Consider the following 23,342-nt stretch of genomic DNA (forward strand, 5'->3'; position numbering starts at 1 on the left):
TTTGTAGTTTAGGGAGGTTTCTTGCAAATGATCAATAGTTCAAGGGGGTAAATTGCAACAAAATCATAGTTCAGGGGGGATTTTTTGTAATTCAGGGGGGTTTCTTGCAAATGACCAATAGTTCAGAGGGTTTAATGCACTTTACCTTATTATTATTATTATTTTTTGAATGGCTTGTTTTATTATTTCTTGCTTGAATTGAATTATTACATTTTAGATAAGACAATACCTTGAGATCAAACATATATTTCGGGGGAAAAAAAAAAAAAAAACATAATTCAATTTAGTAAATGATTAAAAAAATTATAAATTCAATTGAGCACGTGATCTATTGTCTTGTATGAAAAAAGAATCACGTCTCTTTTGATATTTTTGCCATAATTGTGAAATTTTAAATTTTTTATTATTTCTTTATAATATGTAAATCACGGATTTGAAGTGTACATTACCTCTTTTTAGACGGTAATCATGGAAGACTCTGCGCCAAACTATATATATATTTTTTTTATATATATTAAAAAATATGTAGAAAAGGTAATTGAGGAACTAATATTGAATTTGACATAGTATATTTCTTTTATGTTTTTATCTCAACATTTTTTATATATTTTATTTTCCCCTTTCCTTTTCCTTTTCATTCATTAAATCCAAAAGACCAAACAGATTTGCTATTTGAATAAAAAGGATTGAATTTGAACTTAAATAAAAGATTTGCGATTCTAAATGAATTCACTAAACTGATATTAGTTTAAAGGACAACCTTCCCGGCATGAATTCCTCAAGCATAATCTTCTTAAATCAATTCATCCATGCTATTATAACTTATATCTAAATTACTAATGTTATGATCGGTTACATGAAATTGATACGGTCAAAATTAAAATCAGAAGAAAATTAGTTTAATTAACCCAAAAGGGTTGCCCTTGCTGTGCTGGATGCCAAAGTTATTTACCTTCCTGTTTTGGAGTTGAGGAAACAGTAGTTTGTTTTGGCTTGGAGTATCCCTGAATCTGTTATTGTTGTCCAATGTCCATGTATTTTTCACCTCAACCGGTGCTAAGTCTTTTTGTACATAGGGTTATGCCCCTCTCTATACATGTACCTCTATATATATATATATATATATATATATATATAAATAGAAATGATTGCTTACCCAGAAAAAAAAAAAAAAAAAAAAAAAAAAATTTGAATATATAACAAAAGTTTTTGACCATGAATGTGCATTTTGTATTTTATGACAAATTTGAACGACTACAATTAAAATCTTTAATAAAAAACTCTACCAATCAATGGAACTAGCTTCGTGAATCCTAATTTATGGAGTGTCTTTTTCAATTCACATAATACATGTGTTCAAAACAATGTAGGTGTGATAAAATTAGATGGATCAAAACAATGAAATAACACATTTTTGTAATAAAATTTAATGATGTATATGATCTTTATAATCAATAAATTTTCACTTTAGTATTGAGAAAGATGACACAATTTGTCATCCAACAACTACTTTTGATTTTGAATTTAAAGATTGGGTTAAGTGCAAAAAACTTCCCCCTACTATCGATATTATATCGGTCCCTGTGTGGTAAAAAATCCCTCTATACTATCAATTTAGTACAAATAAGCCATTGAAGACTTAAAATGACGATATTACCCTCACTTCAGTTGAATAAATTAATAATTATAAATCCAAATCATGTAAAATGACGGGAATACCCTCAAGAAGCATTTGTGTATATATATATATATATATTTATTATACTTATCAGTTTTATTATATTATCAAATTTTATATATATTTTTATATATTATCAGTTTATTATATTTTTATATTATCAGTTTTATTATATATATATTTTTTTATTATATTACCAGTTTTAACTTTTATATTAGTATCAATTTTATTGTTTTATTCTCTCTCTTTACTCTCTCTCCTCTTCGTCTCTCTAAACCTCAGACCCATTTCATTATTCTCCTTTTCCTTCATCACCACACCCTTCAGGTGATGGATTTAGGGCCAAACCAATCTTTTCATTGTTGAATCCTGAAAAAACCTTGAAGTGGGCAAAGAAAGATCCACACTCACCATCAAATTTTCTCTACCAGAAGCCACCACACCAACTGGGTCTAACCCAAAAAAACTTTGATCTACAACACCAAACCCACCGTTAAATTTTTTCCACCAGAAGCCGTCGCTTCACTGCCTCCGTGCTACACAGTCGGTGGGAAAGGCCCTGGCCGTTTGTTTACTGGCTTGCGATGGACCAGTTGTGGTTTCCATCGCCATCGTCGTTGTTGCCATCTAGATCGTGTCGCTTTGTTGTTGCTTGTGTGGCCATTGCCTTGCTCCGTTGATGCTCGCCGGTATGCCACGGTTCCAAATGTTGCTTGCCTTCTGTTAGGTTTTGTTAAAGGAGGAGAAGAGGGGTGTTTGGTTCACAATTACATCTATGAAATTGAAAAATTAGATAGACCCATTTTAGTATCAGAGAGATCATTACATGGGTTTGGATTAATTGATCAATTTGATCACTCTGTTGTTGGATTTTTGCAGAGTATAATTCTACTCCTGATCCTTTGGCAGAGGCTTTCCCGTCCACATGTTGAACACCGGAAGATCGAATAATTCATAGACAAATTGTGTTTGATAAAAATTATAATTATAAGGATCAGGAGTGTTAAAAAAAAATTGTGTAGGACAAGACGAAGTAGAACCGTTGTAATGTGGTTGTGGAGGTTGTTGGGAAGGACTCTGATTGATCAATGGTGCAGGGTAATAAAGTTTCAGCAACTTCTTTTTTCCACTTGTAGTGCTGCGAGAATTGATTTCCAAGGATAAAGTAAAAACAGAGAGAGAGAGAAAGTGAGGAGAGAGAGTAAAGCAGGCGTTGGAAATCGGAAAAAACAAAATAATGTCAGCAGCCAATAGGACACGTGTGCGAGTGTGACACTCCTCATGAGGGGGCAAAATAAGAATAAAAAATGATAAAATAAGATTTTCATATTTTTTTTTTTTTGTCAAAAAGTGGTTAGGGGCTTATTTGCACTTTCCTTTTCTTTTTTTTTTTTTTGTTTTGACTAATATCCACATTTTTAAAAAGTAAAAATTAGTTTTGCATAAAGTCTATATACGAGAGGGTTTTTTACACTTAACCATTAAAGATTAAAAAGATTAATACCAGAATATATCTTACTGTTATAAGTGAAACTTGTCTTACATCGGATTTGGATAGGGGTTGAAGTGTGTATAAATGGGTGGGTATGCAGCACTACTCAATAGTTCGAGCTTTTTGGTAAATGGGCAAGCGTCCACCCGTTACAGTTGGTATCAGAGCCAGACTCAGTCCTTAATCCGGTGTCACGCCAAGCGCTCGGCCCGGAAAGCGTCCGGGTCTGCCTCCAGGTAGGTAGGGTGGTCCGACCGCAACGAGGGCGTTGCGGGGGTTCGGGTGGGGGAGAATGTTACAAGTGAAACTTGTCCCACATCGGATTTGGATGGGGGTTGAAGTGTGTATAAATGGGTGGGTATGCAGCAATACCCAATAGTTCGTGGGCAAGCGCCCACCCGTTACACTTACCATGCAAACATTAATGACAAATAAACAACAAAAAAAAAGTAAAAAATAATCAATATTCTATTACTAATTAGAGCATGGCAATATATGGAAAATTAGGTAACCAAAATGCCAAAGTATCAAAGCAGTTAGCCAGCTTTATTCTGAACAAATCAATAGACATCAAATGAAAATGCAAACGCTAAGCAAGGAGAGAGAGAGAGTTCCATTTTATCCATTTTTTGCCAGAAAACATTCAATGATCGACTAGGTTATTAAGTAGAGATCCTCAACATTTATAATATATATATATATATATATATATATATATTGGTAAGTAACATTTACAATATTCATATTACAGCACTCCTCAAATTACTAGTAACTAGCTCATCCTTCTTGTTCTTACAAAGTTTCACCAGTTCTTCCACCACTCCTTCAATCTCCTCCTCTCCCTTCTCTCTTATGCTTTCACTCAATTCTTTTGCTTTCCTCCTCACAGCTTCACCATTTCTCTCCACTACCACCCCTTTTATCACTCTTGCAACCTCTTCTCTCTCAAGCCTCCCACTCTCATCTCTCTTGACCTCCATACCGACACCGACCTCCTCCACCAACCTAGCATTCATCGGCTGATCAAGTTGCATAGGAATGGCTATGATTGGAACACCAAATTTCATACCCTCCATCACTGAACTCCAACCACAGTGACTCACAAACCCACCAATATTTGAGTGCCCTAGAATCCTAGCCTGTGGGGCCCAACCCTCCACAACCATCCCTCTCTCCCCTACCCTTTCAAGAAACCCCTCAGGCAGTGCTGCTTCAACCGGAATTTTCTCATCCATTGGAAACCTAACAACCCATATGAAATTAACATCACTAAGCGCCAACCCATTTGCTATTTCCTCCATATCCTCCTTGCACAAGAAGTACTCACTCCCAAAGGACACAAACACAGTGGAACCCTTATCCTTCTTGTTAAGCCATTCAAAGATCTCCGTTTTCTCCTCCTCAACAATGCTTTCCTGGACAAGTAGACCAACAGGTACCATCTTCTTCTCATATGCCACTGAGAGATAATCAATGTACTTACCTTCTATCTCTCTAAAACTCTTGATCAATATAATTTCAGACGATAGTTTCGCGCATTCTTCGAACCTTAAAACATCTTTTACGCCATTTGAAGATGCTCCAAGCATACCCTGCATGCCAATTCTCTCATGATCTCGAATATACATCGCTGGGTATAGGAATTCACTGTTAGGGTCCTTGAAGAAATGGAGAAGGAAGGAACCTGCTGCTGCACTGGGGCTGAGGAAGAGAGTTGCCGGAATGTTATGCGACAAGGCCACCTCTGGCGCCCAGTGTTGGAGGAAGTCATAGATGAGCAAGTCAGGGTTTAGGGTTTTTAGGATGGTGGAGAAGGAGGGTTTGGCCATGTCAAAAGCCTTCTTGAGGGTGGGCATAAGGTGGGGTGGGAGGCCATTGGTGGTGTGGTAGTGAGAGGGAAGTTCTGGCAAAGTTGGGAGATGAAGCTCTACTAGTTTGATTGAAATGGAATGCTTTTGAGTGAGCTTTGCTTTGATGGAACTGAGATTGACTGGTGTTGAACATAGGTATATGTTGAAGTTTCTCTTTGATAGTGCCTTTGCTAACTCTAGAAATGGGGATATGTGACCATACGCAAGCCATGGAAGCATTAGAACACTAATGGTATTGCTTTGTCTACCCTCCATGAACTCTTTTCCTCTCTATTCAAATACACAATATGTCTGTTTATATTAGGTGTACTAGATGAATATATATATACACTATTGGCCCCTAGCTAGTTTGTTTGCAATGGATTAGTATAGTAAGACCAGAACGTGGCAGGTTGGAGAGACCAGGTGGCATTAGAGGTGCACATTGGCAAAGAAGAGAGGCTACACGAACAAACATACATGCAGATATGTATATGGTAAGAGAGAGAGAGAGAAAGAGAGAGAGAGAGAGTAAAGCACGGAAGCAAGAGGACAATATTGTTGTGGACTCTAGTCCACAGATCATTAGAACTGGTTGTGAAGTTTTCCATCATTGATAGACTTCAATACATACATGTATAACACAGGTAAGCATATACACTCATTTTCTGGTAAAAGGGTTTGTCAGTAGGCATGGTGGCCGAAATAGAATTGATTTCTTATTATCATGAAGACAAATTCAAGTGATAAAAGAATAGTAGGCGATAGTAGTTATCAAGAAGGTTTTAGGAAAGTCACATAAAACTAAAATTTAAGTACACACAAAAAATTAAAATTGTAATAGCTAAATTTTAAGCATTGAATTTTTAAATTTAAAAACCTATTCAGTATGTCTAGTTTTTAGTGACGAATTCAGCAAGAAAAAATTGGTTTCATAAGTGAAAAAAATCTGAAATTTGAAAATAATCTTAGTTTTCGGTTTACAGTTTTATCTCCAGGATGCAAATATATTATATACGAATATAGAAAAGGGATCTGATATTTGCACTTCCCTTTTAACCAAATGCACAGTCCTCTTAAAGAAAAATAACGTCAAGTGTCCCTAAATCATAAATAGGAAAACCAAGTGCTAGATTATGTTTGTCATTTATCTTAGGAAAAAGCAAGAAAAAGAATGCTTTTGATCAACACATCTCTAATCTTAACCTCAGTTTAATTATTCAAATATTGAAGATATTAATGTGATTCTCAAAAAAACGACGTGATCCTCTATGCCAATTAAGTCTCACAATAAGTTGATCCTCCCTTTGTGGAGAAATGATTTATTCAGTGGACCAAGTTAACCACGTCAATTATGGTCTCAAGCATTGAGAACTTGATATACAAGTCTTTTGTCAGTTTTTTAATCCATTTTACATGCTTATCCTAATGTAAAAAAGCTTAGACAAGTCTTATATGTCAAGTTATCAATGATTGGGACAATAATTGATGTTCCACAAAATAATTTCTCCATTGCAAAGAGGGGATAATAAGAGGGTATATTTTGTCAACTAGAAAAAAATTAATCCTCTACCGCCAAAGGTGTTATGTGTGTTCAGAAGTGAAGGGCGTTTCACTTAAAGGTCTCCTCATAGAGATATTTTGAATGATTTGAAACAGACACGTGATTACTATTTTTAATCATTATCAAGATTTTTAATCCCGATTTTTATTTTTCTTCCATCAGTTGGACGAGTTCCATTCCTCTTATACCCCTTTCCAATTTTTTTTGTGCCACCAAAGTGGTTTTTTTTTTTTTTTTTTCTTCAAAGGGTCGAACAAAGTATATTGCCAACCACAGGATGAATTGGTGCTTGGAAATGTTGGAGGAGTCCCAGACGAGATGATACCAATTGGGACTCCTTCAACATTTACTATTTTTAATTATTATCAAAATTTAACGATGTCTGATATTATAAACTTTTATTTTACAAGATCAATACTTTTAAGAAAGGTGATACAATACGTCACCAAACCACTACTTTTGATTTTGAATTCTACTATTAAGTATCTTAGCAAGCAAACAATTAATGACAAGAAGAAGAAAAAGTAAAAACAATAAATAATGTTATGAAGCTAATAACGGTCACAATGGTTACTCCTTTTGAATCGGCTATGGGCCTGTTGCCAATTGGGCTTGTATTTCCTTTGTTTTACCTTAGTTACATTTGTAATAAGGTCCTATTAATAACAAATACTAAAGCCCAACACTGTACATTACACTTTATACAATAAATAAATAAATAAAAATTACATCCGCGGTTTTGTTTTCTTTACACATTTCTAAGTGGTAAACAAATTATGATTTATGATTTCCCTTCCTTGATACATGCATGGCAATATATGGAAAATTGCCATGACAGTAAACAAAAAAAGGAAAAATAAAATTAAGTAACCAAATGCCAGAGTAACAAAGCAATTAGTCAGCTTTTATTTCTGACACATCAAATGAGCAGAAAAAAACAAAAGAAAAGAAAGGAAAGAAATAGTGGAGAAAGTTTTCAATTATTACACATATTTTTGCCAGAAAAAATTAAAGTGATAAGGTTAATTGAAAGTAGAGATCTTCAACATGTACAATATTCTGATAATTACATCACTTCATCAAATTACTAGTAACTAGCTCATCCTCTTGTTCTTACAAAGTTTCACTAGCTCTACCACAACTCCATCTATCTCCTCCTCTCCCTTCTCTTTCATGTTCTCACTCAATTCTTTTGCTTTCCTCCTCACAGCCTCACCACTTTTCTCCACTACCACCCCCTTTATCACTCTTGCAGCCTCTTCTCCCTCAAGCCTCCCACTCTCATCTCTCTTGACCTCCACACCCACACCAACCTCCTCCACCAGCCTAGCATTCAGTGGCTGATCAAGTTGCATAGGCATGGGCCCATGGCTATGATTGGAACACCACTCTTAATACCCTCCATCACTGAACTCCAACCACAATGGCTCACAAACCCACCAATATTTGAATGCCCTAGAATCTTATCCTGTGGGGCCCAACCCTCCACAACCATCCCTCTCTCTCCTACCCTCTCATGAAACCCCTCAGGCAGTGCCTCCTCAACCCTAATTCTCTCTCCTACTGGAAACCTAACAACCCATATGATATTTACATTACTAAGCTCCAACCCATTTGTTATCTCCTCCATATCCTCCCTACACAAGAAGTACTCACTCCCAAAGGACACAAACACAGTGGAACCCCTAGCCTTCTTGTTAAGCCATTCAAAGATCTCCATTTTCTCATCCTCAACAAGGCTTTCCTGGACAAGAGGACCAACAGGTACTATCTTCTTCTCACTTGCCACAGAGAGAAAATCAATGTACTTCCCTTCTTGTCTCTCTAAAACTCTTGATCAATATAATGTCAGATGATAGTTTCACGCATTCTTCGAACCTTACATGATTTTTTATGCCATTTGAAGATGATTCAAGTATTCCCACAAGGCCAATTGTCTCATGATCTCGAATATATATCGCCGGGAATGGGAATTCACAATTAGGGTTCTTAAAGAGATGGAGAATGAAGGAATTTGATGCTGCACAGGGGCTGAGGAAGAGGGTTGCCGGAACGTTATGTGACAAGGCCACTTCTGGCGCCCAGTGTTGGAGGAAGTCATATATGAGCAAGTCAGGGTTTAGGGTTTTCAGGATGGTGGAGAAGTTGTGTTTGGCCATGTCAAAGGCCTTTTTGAGAGTGGGCATGAGGTGGGGTGGGAGGCCATTGGTGGTGTGATAGTGACAGGGAAGGTTTGGCAAAGTTGGGAGATTAAGCTCAACTAGTTTGATTGAAATGGAGTGCTTTTGAGTGAGCTTTGCTTTGATGGAACTGAGATTGACTGGGGTTGAACATAGGTATATGTGGAAGTTTCTCTTTGAGAGTGCCTTGGCTAACTCTAGGAATGGAGATATGTGACCATGAGCTAGCCATGGTAGCATTAGAACACTAATGGTATTGCTCTGTCTAGCCTCCATGAACTCTATTCTTCTCTGTATCCAAATAAACAATATGACTATGGTGATATTAGGTCCACTAGATGAACATATATATATTCTTTTGAACCCCAGCTAGTTTGTTTGCAATGGATTAGTATAGTATGAGCAGAACATGGCAGACTGAAGAGACAAGGTGGCATTGGAGGGACACACGGGCAAAGAACAGGGCCAAACACATGCTGATATATATATATATAGAGAGAGAGAGAGAGTAAAGCATGGAAACAAGAAAACAATATGATGTGGACTGAGTTGTATTGGCATACGTAAGGGCATTGGACAGATGGTAAAGATCCTCTGATGTTACAGTACAACCATGAAGGATTGCGATTGAATTGCGCTTTCAATCACAACCCTCCATGATTGTACTGCGCACAATAGAGGGTCCCTGCTAGTTAGACTTAACCCTGCCAACTTTCCAAAACCCATCATCTGTCACTCATTTCCCACAGCTCAAAAACCTAATCTTTCTATTCTGGACAAACCAAACCCCACACTACCCAACTCTCATGCTCTCTGCAGCCCAAGTCACCTTACCCACCAAAATCACTTTAGTGGGAAAATTTTCTCTTTAGGACAATTTTTACAACATGAATAATATTATTAATTGAAGGGTTAATTACACTGACACTCGGTAAGGCCTAATTACACATAAATGCAAATTTTGTCAAAAAGTTCGGAAACACCCGCAGTCAAATTTAACGCACTAACAGCATTAAAAAAACACATGAAATGTCAAAAATAATCTAATTTGTTAATGCTTTTTAATTAAAAAATTAATAATTTCTATCATTAATTTAATCTCAAAAGTTATTTTCTCTTTTTCACACCAACTTTTTTGGAATTAATATGTTTAATTTTCCATCAATGGTTATTACGCGCAAAAAAAATCATTAATTGCTGCTTTGATCATCCATTACTACTTTCAATAATATATCTCTAAAAAGCTTAATGTGACAGTTTTCGCATGAAGAGGATCAATCCTCAATGAACAAACTGTATTTTTAACTAATCAGTCCTGAAATCTACTATACAGTATCAACATCTTGCTACTTCCCAAAAAAAAAACTAAAAATTCTTCTAACCAATGGAAGGTACAGACGTTTTCATACTTAATAATGAAATCTCAGATCGATTTTGTACATATATATATATATATATATATAGGCAGAGAGAGTGGAATTGATACCTGCTTGGTTTGGACGAAGGTTGTTGAGGAAGCATGTACTTTAGTTTCGAACATGTGTCTGAAGGTTGGGTCATGAGGGTTTGAAGAAAGGGCGCCTTCAAACCGTCAACGCCAGAGTCTTCTCGTCGTCGTTCCTCCGCCGCTTTCATCACCGGTGTTTCGCTGCCGCCGTCGCCGGAGCCACTTTACCCGCCGTGTTCCTTGTTCTGTTACGATTTGGGAAAGGCAATCAAGGGTTCACATTTGAACCCATTACCCGAATTCTCATATCGACCCGCATACATTTAACCCATATTTGATCCCGTAGCCCACAAGTGAAAAGGGTGTTTTAGTCCCAAAAAAAGATTATTTATTTATACAAAAAGGCAAATTAGTCTTAATACGAAACATACTTACAATCGGAATATGTATTACAATCAGATGGTAAAAGATTGAGGGCCCCCGAGGCCGGCCATATATCCCAATCCAAAATAGAGGCTTGTGCCGCTTGTTTCTACCAAAAAGCCTGTTTAGTCATTGGATGAGTAAGTTGTTTATTTGTAATTAAGAAATTTGATTGTAAGATAATAATTATTAGTAGTCAAAGAATTATAATTTTTGTTTAGTCGTCAAAGAATTATAATTTTTGTCAAACAAAAAATGTATTGAAAACTAAATAAATAGAGACAGGTTAAGTGAAAAAGGTAAAAAAGAAATTTGGGTTGAAAAGATAAGTAATGTGAGAAGGGGTGAGGGTGCTCAAGAGTGGAGGTCAAGCCTCAGAGTGAATGGTGATTGAGTCTAGTGAGTAAAGTGAGTGGGCCGCGGGTATTCTCTATAGTTCTACACTCTCTTATTATTTTGTAACGGTAGAAATTCTTTTTTACGTGGATGTAACCCTAAAGTTAAAGTATTGTGCTTGATTGGTGTATGGCATGTTTGATGGTTGTGTGATTCTTTCTTTATGGTTAAATGAAGGGGGATTTAATTCCTAACAGCTGATATTAGAGCCAATAATTTGTCTTGGCAGTTTTAGCCTTTATTAGAGCCAAAGGAGAATCTTGAAGACATTTGTCTTGTCAAAGTCGTCATGGGAAGTTTGTCAAAACAGATGGTTGATCATGAGATGTCTTGGAGTTTCAATCATAGATGAAGGTATGAAGATAAAAGCCTATGAGGAACAAGTTTTATGACAAGAAGTGAGAAAGTGAGTGCTAGTTCCCAAGAAACGATGAGTGCAAAAATGGCGTTGATAGAGTGGATGAGTGATTGGTGAGTGTAGTCTCACTGAAATTTGTGGGTTACTAGAGTGAGTAATTGAACACCAATGGTGATGGGTTTGGGATGGAAAGGAAGGAATAAGATGAGAGAAGATTAGAGATGATTATTTGGTTTCGAGATGGAGGGAACTTCAGTCGAGGTGGAGTTATGGATGAATGCATTAATTGATGGAATTTGAATCAAGATGGAGATTGTTAGGATATGTTTCAAATTCTTGTAGATTGATGATATTCCAAGAAGTTTGATCAGTCACACTGTTGTGGACCGGTTGCAGTTTCTGGGACCGATTGCACTTTCTGGGATATGGATTCTGAAGAGTGCGACCGGTCGCACTTGCTTGTTGTATCTGAGAAATTGTTTTCCTTAATTAAGCCTACAGACTTGTACGGCAAGTTGTTCCCTTGTAATTAAGGAATTTGATTGTAAAGTAAGTATTGGCCACTAAGGAATTGTAATCCTTATCCAACAAGAAATGTGTTGAAAACTCTATAAATAGAGATGGGGTTGGGTGGAAAAGGTACAAAAGAGACATGGGTTGTTAAGGATGAGTGAAGTGAGGAGTGGAGAGGGTGTGCATAATTCCAAGTTGAGAGTGGAGGTAGCCTCATAGTGAATAGTGATCGATTGAATGTAGCAAGGAAAGTGAGTGGGCATTCTCTATTGTTGTACATTCTCTTAATAGTGGAAGTTCTTCTCACCTAGCCCTAGATTTGGGGTGAACCACGTAAAATATTATGTTGTGCTTGATTGGTGTATGCTTGTATATATCTCTATATATGTGTCTGTTTGGTGGTTATACGATGATATGCTTCCATTGTGCTTCAATGAAGGAAGATTTAATTCCCAACAACTGGACCTGTTTACTCATTACTACATGGAAGTCATTGTAGCAAAACCTAAATATCATCCACCATGACCTTATAACTGCATCAATGGGCTTTAACGCATGATAGACTAACAATTGCCCTTCGATATCAACATCATGATAACCCCACTGTAGCACAAGCTGAATACTCTCCCTTGACACCATAGCTTTGTAGCAGTAGCACGGACTACTGATGTAAAAATAGAGAAGTCTACCATTTTCACAATATTTAGACCATTGATAATATGAAGCGTGGATATTAAGTGTAAGTCTGCCATTACTTGGAGCAACCCATCTGTTTTAAATGACGAAAAGAGGGTTTGGCACTGAGTCGGCCTTCTCACAAGAGGTCACAAAAGGGGTAGGCAGTACTCACCGCTCTTGTGAGAGCCCCAACAATCGGATTCAAGGTTTGTATCATTGCTTTGGAATAAATTAACTTATCAAAGTTGTCTTTTCACAATTCAAAGGGCATGCAAGTTATTATACGTCAGTATCATGACATGTAAAGGGAGGAGGTGTAAGTGGAACTGTGGAAGACGGAGCTAACATTAGGGGGAATATGGGTATCACACGTCAAAATTTTCATTTATTTGTAATTAAACCATATCTCAGGTCGTGTTAGTTAACCCGAACTCAATTATAAAGTAATAATAAATAAATTGCAAGAGATGGAATCCATTATTAAAATTAATATATTGTCCTAAAACTGATAGTTAGTCTCTCTCTTTATGCCACAACACTATCTATACGTACATATATATCTCCATTGAACGATTATTTCAATCATTACAAAGTGTAGTTTTGATTACAAATCTGCAAGTCGGGAGGTCATCCCGAGGGACACATTCCCACAAACCCATTTTAAGCTTTTAAAATAATGATCAAACACTCCATTTTGGATCCAATTTCTAATTCGCTCGAAAATGGTATTGAACAAGTATATATACTTAATCTCCTGTATTTTTTAAAAATAAAAAATCGCAGGAAACTCGGTAACATAAATTTATCATCAACCAATGAAATGCTTGACCAGTGAACCACCTAATTCAACACCAACATCCAAATTATAAGATTCAAAAGATTATGGCATGAGTGAATTATAAGAGAAATGCTCTAGTAATTTATCCATTTTATTTTCATTTAATGTATATAATAGTTTTATTATGGTCTGTTTAAAAAAATTTATTTCAGTAATGGTGTGTAAAAAAAAAAAAAAAACATACGATTATGTGTTTAGAAGAGGGCGGCTGTTAGCTAAGGTGGTTTTATTGTAACATGGAGTCATGTGGTTTGAAACAAATAAATAGCATCTTGTGTACAGAGGTAAGATTAGAAACATATGATCTTTCCAGACCCACGACGACAAAAATCTCGTGCACTGAATTAGTTTTTTATTATGTTTCTAAAAGTTAATATTATGTGTCTAAAAGTTAATTACTTCTTCTAGCTACTGCTTGCCTTCTTTCTTCATCTTACAAAATGTAACGGGTGAGCGCTTGCCCATTTACCCAAAAGCTCGAACTGTTGGGTAGTACTGCATACCCACCCATTTATACCCATGTTACTTCCCATCCAGATCCGATGTGGGATAAGTCTCTCCTTGTAACATTCTCTCCCACCCGAACTCGCAACGCCCTCGTTGCGGTTGGGCCACCTTGCCTACCCGGGGTGGTTCACCCGGACTCATTTCGGGCCGGGCGCTTGGCGTGGCACCAGATCAAGGATTGGGTCTGACTCTAATACCAACTGTAACGGGTGGGCGCTTGCCCATTTACCCAAAAGTTCGAACTGTTAGGTAGTACTGCATATCCACCCATTTATACCCATATTACTTTCCATCCAGATCCAATGTGGGACAAGTCTCCCCTTGTATCACAAAGTTATAACAACTCCTCTACGTACCACCCCATCTATCTTTTCCTATTTTTTTTTTTTTTTTTTTTTAGTTAAAGGGTAAGCATGCATAGAAGATAAAAGAATGTACAGGGAGTAGCCAAGTGAGGGGGAACAGAACAAGGAACAAAAACAACAAGGGCAACCAAATGAGCCCCCAACCCGACCCCAAAACCCTACAAGGAAAAACCAGCAAGAACAAGCCTTACAAATGAAACAAGCAAGTATGAAAGCAATGACAAAAACCCTGCAGTATCCCCTTATACTATATCAACCAACCCCATATGTGATGAGTCAATCCAAGAGAAGCCAGGGATGTCCACCAGCAAATGTACAACCTTCCAAGAACAGCCTTCTAAATATCCTCAATGGAACCCTTTTGGTTTATCTCAGCTCCACTCTTCAATGCCAGTGATGCAAGCCTTGCTCTAATGCAGGTTTTGATGAGACAGATGGTGTGCTGTACATTTGAGGATTTGTTCATGAAGGCCCTAGCATTTCTTTCTTGCCAAATGTAATAGACAGCAGCTGAGAGCAAGAGCTTGTGAGTGGTGAAGTGCTTCATTTGCCTAGTGTTTGAACACCACGAAATGAGGTCCTTCCAACAGTTAGGTCTGATGTAGAATCCAGCAACATGCTGAACGAAATCCCAAATTAAGCTACTAAATTTACATTTGAAGAATATATGGTCAACTGATTCCCAATCAGATAAGCACAGGTAGCATGCATTGGTGTAGTGTTTGTGCTTCATTGGTTTGGTGTCTAGAGTGTAAAGTCTCTCTGTGATTGCTAGCCAAGTAATGTGGCTATGCTTTGGGATGTGATGCTTGAACCAAATGAGCTTGTGCCAAATAAATGACAGTGAATGAGGGTTGAAATATTCCATAGTGTGCTTCTGGGAAAATCTAATGGGGGTACTTGGTAACCATTCAATCAAATCGATCAGGTAACAATGATGAGGGTTGCAAGCTTTGAATCTAAATAATAAAGAGTTAGAGTAGAAGAAAGGGATCTGCTGTAGGAAAGCTAGAATTGCCCATTGAGAGTTGGAAATTAGGCAATCAATTAACTTTGACACCAAGTTGAAGAATTTCCACCTCAAAAAGACCCAACTGATTATATTATCACTCAACTCTCTTGCTTTCAATCTAACTTCTTCAACACTTTTTCTCTTTCAAGTCTTCCGTTTATATCTCTAACAACCTCCACACCCATACCAATATCCTGATCAACTAGTTTTGCATTCAGTGGCTGAGCATATTGCACAGGTATGGCTATAATTGGAACACCATACTTCATACCCTCTAGCACGGAACTCCATCCACAATGCATGACTTGCAAACCCACCAGCACTTTCATGTCCTAGAATTCTTGCCTGTGATGTCCATCTTTCCAAAACCATTCCCCTTTCTCCTACCCTCTCAACAAACCCTTTCGGCAATGCCTCTTCAATCTCGGTTTTCGTCTCTCCTGTATGAAACATAACAACCCATATGAAATTCACATCACTAAGCTCCAACCCTTGAGGTATCTTTTCCATTTCCTCCTTGGTCAGAAAACATTCAATGCCAAAAGAAGCAAACACAGTTGAACACCTATCCTTCTTGTTAAGCCATTCGATAACATTCGAATATTGTTCGTCTTCTTTGATGGGGTCTTGAACAAGTGGATCAACTAGCACAATCTTCTTCTGATCAGCTAAAATGGAGAGATAATCCACGTATTTTCCTTCAATCTCTCTAAAAGTCCTAATCAAAACAATGTTAGAAGATCGTTTGAGGCATCCAATGACGCGATCCAAGTGGTCCAAGTGGTGACCGTGATACTTTCACAACCATGCAAATGAAAGGGGAATGGAGTACCGGGACTAATGAAAGGATAATTATGGAAAGAAGAAACCAATGCACTGGTGGTAATGAACTCCGTGGCCGGAATATTATTCATACTTGCAGCCTCTGGTGCCCAAGGTTGGAAGAAATCATATATAAGTAAGTCTAGTTTTAGGGTCTGTAGTATATTGGAGAAGTTAGGGTTTAACATGTCAAAAGGCCTTTTTTTTTTAGAGTGGGTATGAGGTGGGGTGGAAAGTTTTTGGTGGTGTGGTAGTGAGGAGGAAGCTCAGGCAAGGTTGGAAGATGGAGTTCTATTAGTTGTATAGAGAGTGAAAACTCTTCACTGATGTTTTCTTTGATGGAGATGAAATTGACAGGTAGAACACAAGTACATATGGAAGTTTCTCTTGGTGAGTTATTTTGGCTAGCTCTAGGTATATATTTAGAACACAAGTATATATTTAGGCTCCTTCTTGTTGATCATGTTTATCATATATATATATATATATATATATATATAGTACACATTAAATAATATTTATTTCAATAACTTTATCATGTTCAAGAATAATTGAATAATATTTAGTATATATACTCAAAAATAGTTTCTAAGTATATAACTGTGATACCCCCTAATTTTGGAACACGGATTGATCAAGTCCGCGCACAAAATCAAGGGATATCAAAACAATTTAAGTATTTAACAAGCACAGAATACAAAGATGAATAATAAAAAATAAATAAACCGCTGAAGAAAACTAATAAATAAATATTACTTAATGATTCTCCAACAATTACAATTCGGAAATCCCATAACTCAAGGACCCCTTAAACATTATCCAATAATCCAATACTATTTAAAAGTACACAAGATGAATAGACGAATGACAGTCTCCCAGCTGCGGATCCTCAACCTCGAGACTGGAACCTCTAATAACCTGAAAAATAAATTGTGGGTTAAACCATACGAGCAAGTTCACTCTACCAGGCCTCTGAAAACCAATAAGCAGATCATCTCTGATCAAAACCAAACCTAATAAAGTTTTAACTTTAATAAAGCACGATATACATGTCTATATATAATTATATATACTATACTAATCACATCCATTAATAGGTTTATTAAATTTCCATACCTATTAAATAATTATTAAAATAATATTCATACCTAGACCAATCTACCATTTCATTTTATAAAAACTCCTTTGACCTTAATCCCATCCTAGTCAGTTGTTTAATCATTTAAACAACAAATTATAATAAAAGAAATACTCTATTTAATCCCAACCCGATAACGATTTTAATTGTTTAAATCACATATCCAAAATCCAAGTTTTGACAAATCATCCACGTCTTCCCCAATATTATTTTATTAATGTAAAATAATACATTAACCAGTAAGTACTAAACTATTCTCATTTAAGAATATCTAACCCTAATCCAATCCATACATACAACAACTATAGATGATATTTTAATCATCTAACACATAACAACGTAATTATGCTTTGGCAAATCAACCATGCCATTGTAAATATTTTTATTTATATATTGGCAATTCAACCATGCCTCCATAAGTATATTTATTTATACATTGGCAATTCAACCATGCCTCCGTGTATGTATATTTATACATTGGCAATTCAACCATGCCTCCACAGGTATATTTATTCATACATTTAATTAGCAATTCATCCATGCTTTCCATATATGTATTCTATTCATACAAATATTTAGGTAATATATTTAATCATTTGACAATTCATCCATGCCCACACTTTAACCATGAATTAACTTTAAAATTAACAATACGCTAAATCATACATAGCCATCACATGCATATTATACGCATATCATTAATTTAACAACCAGTCTATTAAGATATGCCAAATAAGAATGATAATATTAATCATCTTAAATGATTTATATATATATATACCTACACATATGTTATTCAATGTATTTATGTGTTTAACACCTTCTTTAATAATCCTTGATTATTTAAAATCAATATACATACATACATACATATATATATATTCATCATTCCATACAACTCATAGACAAATTAAACTATATATACACATATATAAATAATTATATATATATATATATATATATATATATATATATATATATATATATACACTTCCTTCCATAACAAATTATTAATTTATTATATTTACACAAATTAGTGCAACTAAATATGTCAGAAATAGTTTCCTTTAAATACTCCATATTGGTTTAAATAGTTTTCCGACACTTTCTCACTAAAACATAAATATCTCCTAGTAGGATGGGAATCTGATAATGAAATTGGTACCATTGGAAAGAAGACGAAAAATCCTTGAATTTGAGCTCAAGAATGACCCAATTTCGATTTAAAATGACTAAGTTATGACCGTTTTAATTTTTAGTGTCGAATTAGGCCAACATAGTTTCCCACGCGCGCCCACGTGCTTACTATGCACTTGCACGCGCTGGATTCAAGCCTCCTTGTGTGCTGGTATTGGCTAAGCTCTTTCAGCTACCGTGAGCTCACCACACTGAATCCATCACTTCCTTTATGCCGCATCCAATGGTCATAAATGAGTGCGTAAATGAATACGCTCACACTAGATTATTTTCTATTAACTATAATAGATCTAAGGTCCAGATCAGCGAGTGCACCATCTTCTCATGGTCTGCAATACACCAAATAATCCCATAGTTGACCAGACCACTTCTATGGTCCAGATACACATGCGCACCAAAGTTTTATGCGCCGCGATGCACCATATCAATTCACATAAGTTTAATTAATCAAATGGCCCTAATTGGCGTATACACCCTATTATCCTACACCGCGCCGCACTGGATCAATTTTTTATTGTGCCGCCGCTCCACATGCGCCAGTTACCTAGTATATATATATATATATATATATATATATATATATATATATCCTAACAAATAATAGGAAAATAAATCCTAATAAATTCCTAAAAATATCAGAAAAATTCCAGAAAATTACAGAACAATTCTAGAAAATAAAGAAACCATAATTAACTCTCTTGGGTCACAAATCCACCTATAGATTGATTTTAAAATATACATAACACCTATATATATCAATTAAAATTCAATAATCTAAAAATCAAATATAATAGTTTATACTTTTTAATTATTCCGATCTAACCATAATTTTTAAACAAATAAATTTAATTAAAGCCTTGATACTCAAGGTGAAATCCTTATGAGTTCTAAGAGGAAAGTTAGAGAAAACTCGCCTGAAGGTTTCGAAACGAAACCGACGCTTTAAGCTTTAATTATCTCTTCCAATTCCGACGTCCTCCTTTTCAGATCCGACCTCCTCCTTGTCAGCCCTTCTTCTTCCTCTCTCTCTATCTGTTTTATTTTTCTAACGTGTAAAACCTTTAACCCTAAAGCCTTATGTGTATTTTTATACACCTTAAATTCCAAATCCTATTCCAACTAGTATTATGAATTAAAATAATAATCTTTAAATAATTTATATCTATAAACATATATATATATATAAATATATATTCCTTCCATAATTAACTCATTAGTTAATTAAATCATATATACTTATAAATATCAATAAATATATATCTATATATATATCTTTCCATAACAATTATTAATTAATTATATTTATATATAATTATATATATATATATATATATATATATATATATATATATATATAATTGATACAAAAGTGATCATTTAAATAATTAAATAACCACGGACCTTCATTAATTAACCCAATAAGGTTTCATACAAACCCAAGACCACATCTTTTGGTCCAACTTTCCTTAAGCCCAATCCAATTAATTTAAATAAATAAGATAATTAATTAAATACCGAAATTAAAATAACTAATTACATGAAGCACATAAACAAACAAGAATTTACAACTAAGTCATATAATACCAATAAAATCAACACACCAATAATTCAATCAATAATCAACCACACAAACAATCAATCATCATACATAATCACGAAATATAACTTAATTAAAATAAGATAATTAATCTAGCACTCAATAAAATAAAATAAATCATTGAAAAATAAAATAAAATAATTAATCCTAATTAATAAATCTTTTAAAATTATCGGGGTATTACATTCTTCCCCCCTAACAAACGGAATTCCGTCCTCGGAATTCACAAATCCATGAAATAAAAACTTTGATTATTTAATTTCAAATTTCATTATTCCTTTTATCCGTGTGGAAATTAACCCATCCACACATATTCATTATTAGCAGACACATCACGTAATTAGCTAATTCCATATTTATATAATTGATAAATATAAGTACACACTAGAGACTCTCACTGGACTAAAGCAGTTTCAACCGGATAGTGGGTATCTCATGTAAAACGCACACAAAGGTGGTTACGAGTCCTCCTTCTACCAGAGCCCACACATCCTTAAACCCAGCTACCTATCTCAATCGGCAATATACGCCTCCATCCTAACCACTGATCCTGAGACTCAAGCTTATATCATGGCCCATATATGTGTGTGTGTATGTATATATATATATATATATATATATATATATATATATATATATATAATCCATTATATCCACATAAAAGTAAACTATCCAACCATATTATTTCAATGGCATACCATCCAACTATTCCGTTGACCTGACACGAATAAGTAGGACTTAACGCTATGGTTAATCCGTTCCCTTATAAATATATAGGTAGGACTTAACTTTTTTGGTTAATCCGTCCCTGAAATGCCACCGTCCCATACCGGTGTATTAAACCATACAATTCATAAATAAATAGGTAGGACTTAACTATTCCGTTAATCCGTCCCTAAAATACCTCCATATTATTTTATTGGTGCATAAATCCATAAAACCCATACTTCAAAATTAGGGGAAGACTCAACGATTTACCAATACCTTCTAAATCGGTGTCTTACCATTTTCCTGATAAGACTCAATGATTTACCATTAGGACACACTAACGGACCGAATATAGAATACAATGAATCCTAAACTTAAGCTCTAAGTAAAAGAGTACACAACGCGGAAGTCACACAACGAAAGACACCCTAGGGACACTTGAACCTGGAGTGCTCTGATACCAACTGTGATACCCCCTAATTTTGGAACACGGATTGATCAAGTCCGCGCACAAAATCAAGGGATATCAAAACAATTTAAGTATTTAACAAGCACAGAATACAAAGATGAATAATAAAAAATAAATAAACCGCTGAAGAAAACTAATAAATAAATATTACTTAATGATTCTCCAACAATTACAATTCGGAAATCCCATAACTCAAGGACCCCTTAAACATTATCCAATAATCCAATACTATTTAAAAGTACACAAGATGAATAGACGAATGACAGTCTCCCAGCTGCGGATCCTCAACCTCGAGACTGGAACCTCTAATAATCTGAAAAATAAATCGTGGGTTAAACCATACGAGCAAGTTCACTCTACCAGGCCTCTGAAAACCAATAAGCAGATCATCTCTGATCAAAACCAAACCTAATAAAGTTTTAACTTTAATAAAGCACGATATACATGTCTATATATAATTATATATACTATACTAATCACATCCATTAATAGGTTTATTAAATTTCCATACCTATTAAATAATTATTAAAATAATATTCATACCTAGACCAATCTACCATTTCATTTTATAAAAACTCCTTTGACCTTAATCCCATCCTAGTCAGTTGTTTAATCATTTAAACAACAAATTATAATAAAAGAAATACTCTATTTAATCCCAACCCGATAACGATTTTAATTGTTTAAATCACATATCCAAAATCCAAGTTTTGACAAATCATCCACGTCTTCCCCAATATTATTTTATTAATGTAAAATAATACATTAACCAGTAAGTACTAAACTATTCTCATTTAAGAATATCTAACCCTAATCCAATCCATACATACAACAACTATAGATGATATTTTAATCATCTAACACATAACAACGTAATTATGCTTTGGCAAATCAACCATGCCATTGTAAATATTTTTATTTATATATTGGCAATTCAACCATGCCTCCATAAGTATATTTATTTATACATTGGCAATTCAACCATGCCTCCGTGTATGTATATTTATACATTGGCAATTCAACCATGCCTCCACAGGTATATTTATTCATACATTTAATTAGCAATTCATCCATGCTTTCCATATATGTATTCTATTCATACAAATATTTAGGTAATATATTTAATCATTTGACAATTCATCCATGCCCACACTTTAACCATGAATTAACTTTAAAATTAACAATACGCTAAATCATACATAGCCATCACATGCATATTATACGCATATCATTAATTTAACAACCAGCCTATTAAGATATGCCAAATAAGAATGATAATATTAATCATCTTAAATGATTTATATATATATATACCTACACATATGTTATTCAATGTATTTATGTGTTTAACACCTTCTTTAATAATCCTTGATTATTTAAAATCAATATACATACATACATACATATATATATATTCATCATTCCATACAACTCATAGACAAATTAAACTATATATACACATATATAAATAATTATATATATATATATATATATATATATACACTTCCTTCCATAACAAATTATTAATTTATTATATTTACACAAATTAGTGCAACTAAATATGTCAGAAATAGTTTCCTTTAAATACTCCATATTGGTTTAAATAGTTTTCCGACACTTTCTCACTAAAACATAAATATCTCCTAGTAGGATGGGAATCTGATAATGAAATTGGTACCATTGGAAAGAAGACGAAAAATCCTTGAATTTGAGCTCAAGAATGACCCAATTTCGATTTAAAATGACTAAGTTATGACCGTTTTAATTTCTAGTGTCGAATTAGGCCAACATAGTTTCCCACGCGCGCCCACGTGCTTACTATGCACTTGCACGCGCTGGATTCAAGCCTCCTTGTGTGCTGGTATTGGCTAAGCTCTTTCAGCTACCGTGAGCTCACCACACTGAATCCATCACTTCCTTTATGCCGCATCCAATGGTCATAAATGAGTGCGTAAATGAATACGCTCACACTAGATTATTTTCTATTAACTATAATAGATCTAAGGTCCAGATCAGCGAGTGCACCATCTTCTCATGGTCTGCAATACACCAAATAATCCCATAATTGACCAGACCACTTCTATGGTCCAGATACACATGCGCACCAAAG

The 23,342-nt window shown here is 35.0% G+C and overlaps 1 protein-coding gene and 2 pseudogenes across 1 annotated transcript; all 3 read right to left on the minus strand.

The window, feature by feature from the left end:
- Nucleotides 1-1,880: 1,880 nt before the first annotated feature.
- Nucleotides 1,881-5,296, minus strand: LOC132314906 (UDP-glucosyltransferase 29-like). The gene is made up of 2 exons (XM_059813676.1): nt 3,923-5,296; nt 1,881-2,047 (listed from the first exon to the last, which is right to left on the minus strand). Exons 1-2 carry the CDS (start codon nt 5,294-5,296, stop codon nt 2,015-2,017), a joined length of 1,407 nt encoding a protein of 468 aa, XP_059669659.1. The 3' UTR covers nt 1,881-2,014.
- A 2,075-nt stretch (nt 5,297-7,371) lies between these two features.
- On the minus strand, nt 7,372-9,040 carry LOC132314907 (UDP-glucosyltransferase 29-like; annotated as a pseudogene).
- A 6,374-nt stretch (nt 9,041-15,414) lies between these two features.
- LOC132314267 (UDP-glucosyltransferase 29-like) lies at nt 15,415-16,497 on the minus strand (annotated as a pseudogene).
- Between the last annotated feature and the right edge of the window lie 6,845 nt (nt 16,498-23,342).

Source organism: Cornus florida, unplaced genomic scaffold, assembly GCF_030987335.1.
Source record: "Cornus florida cultivar Cherokee Brave unplaced genomic scaffold, ASM3098733v1 CherokeeBrave_3.0.0_Hap2_Chr06, whole genome shotgun sequence".
In the NCBI taxonomy this organism is placed as follows: Eukaryota; Viridiplantae; Streptophyta; class Magnoliopsida; order Cornales; family Cornaceae; genus Cornus; species Cornus florida.

What these genes read in the sequence shown, in the direction of transcription:
- LOC132314906 (XM_059813676.1), bottom strand. Translation starts at nt 5,296, where the DNA reads ATGGAGGGTAGACAAAGCAATACCATTAGTGTTCTAATGCTTCCATGG. An exon ending in TTACTAGTAATTTGAGGAGT is followed by an intron (nt 2,048 to 3,922) that starts GCTGTAATATGA and finishes AGGTTTTTTCAG; the next exon opens with GATTCAACAATGAAAAGATT.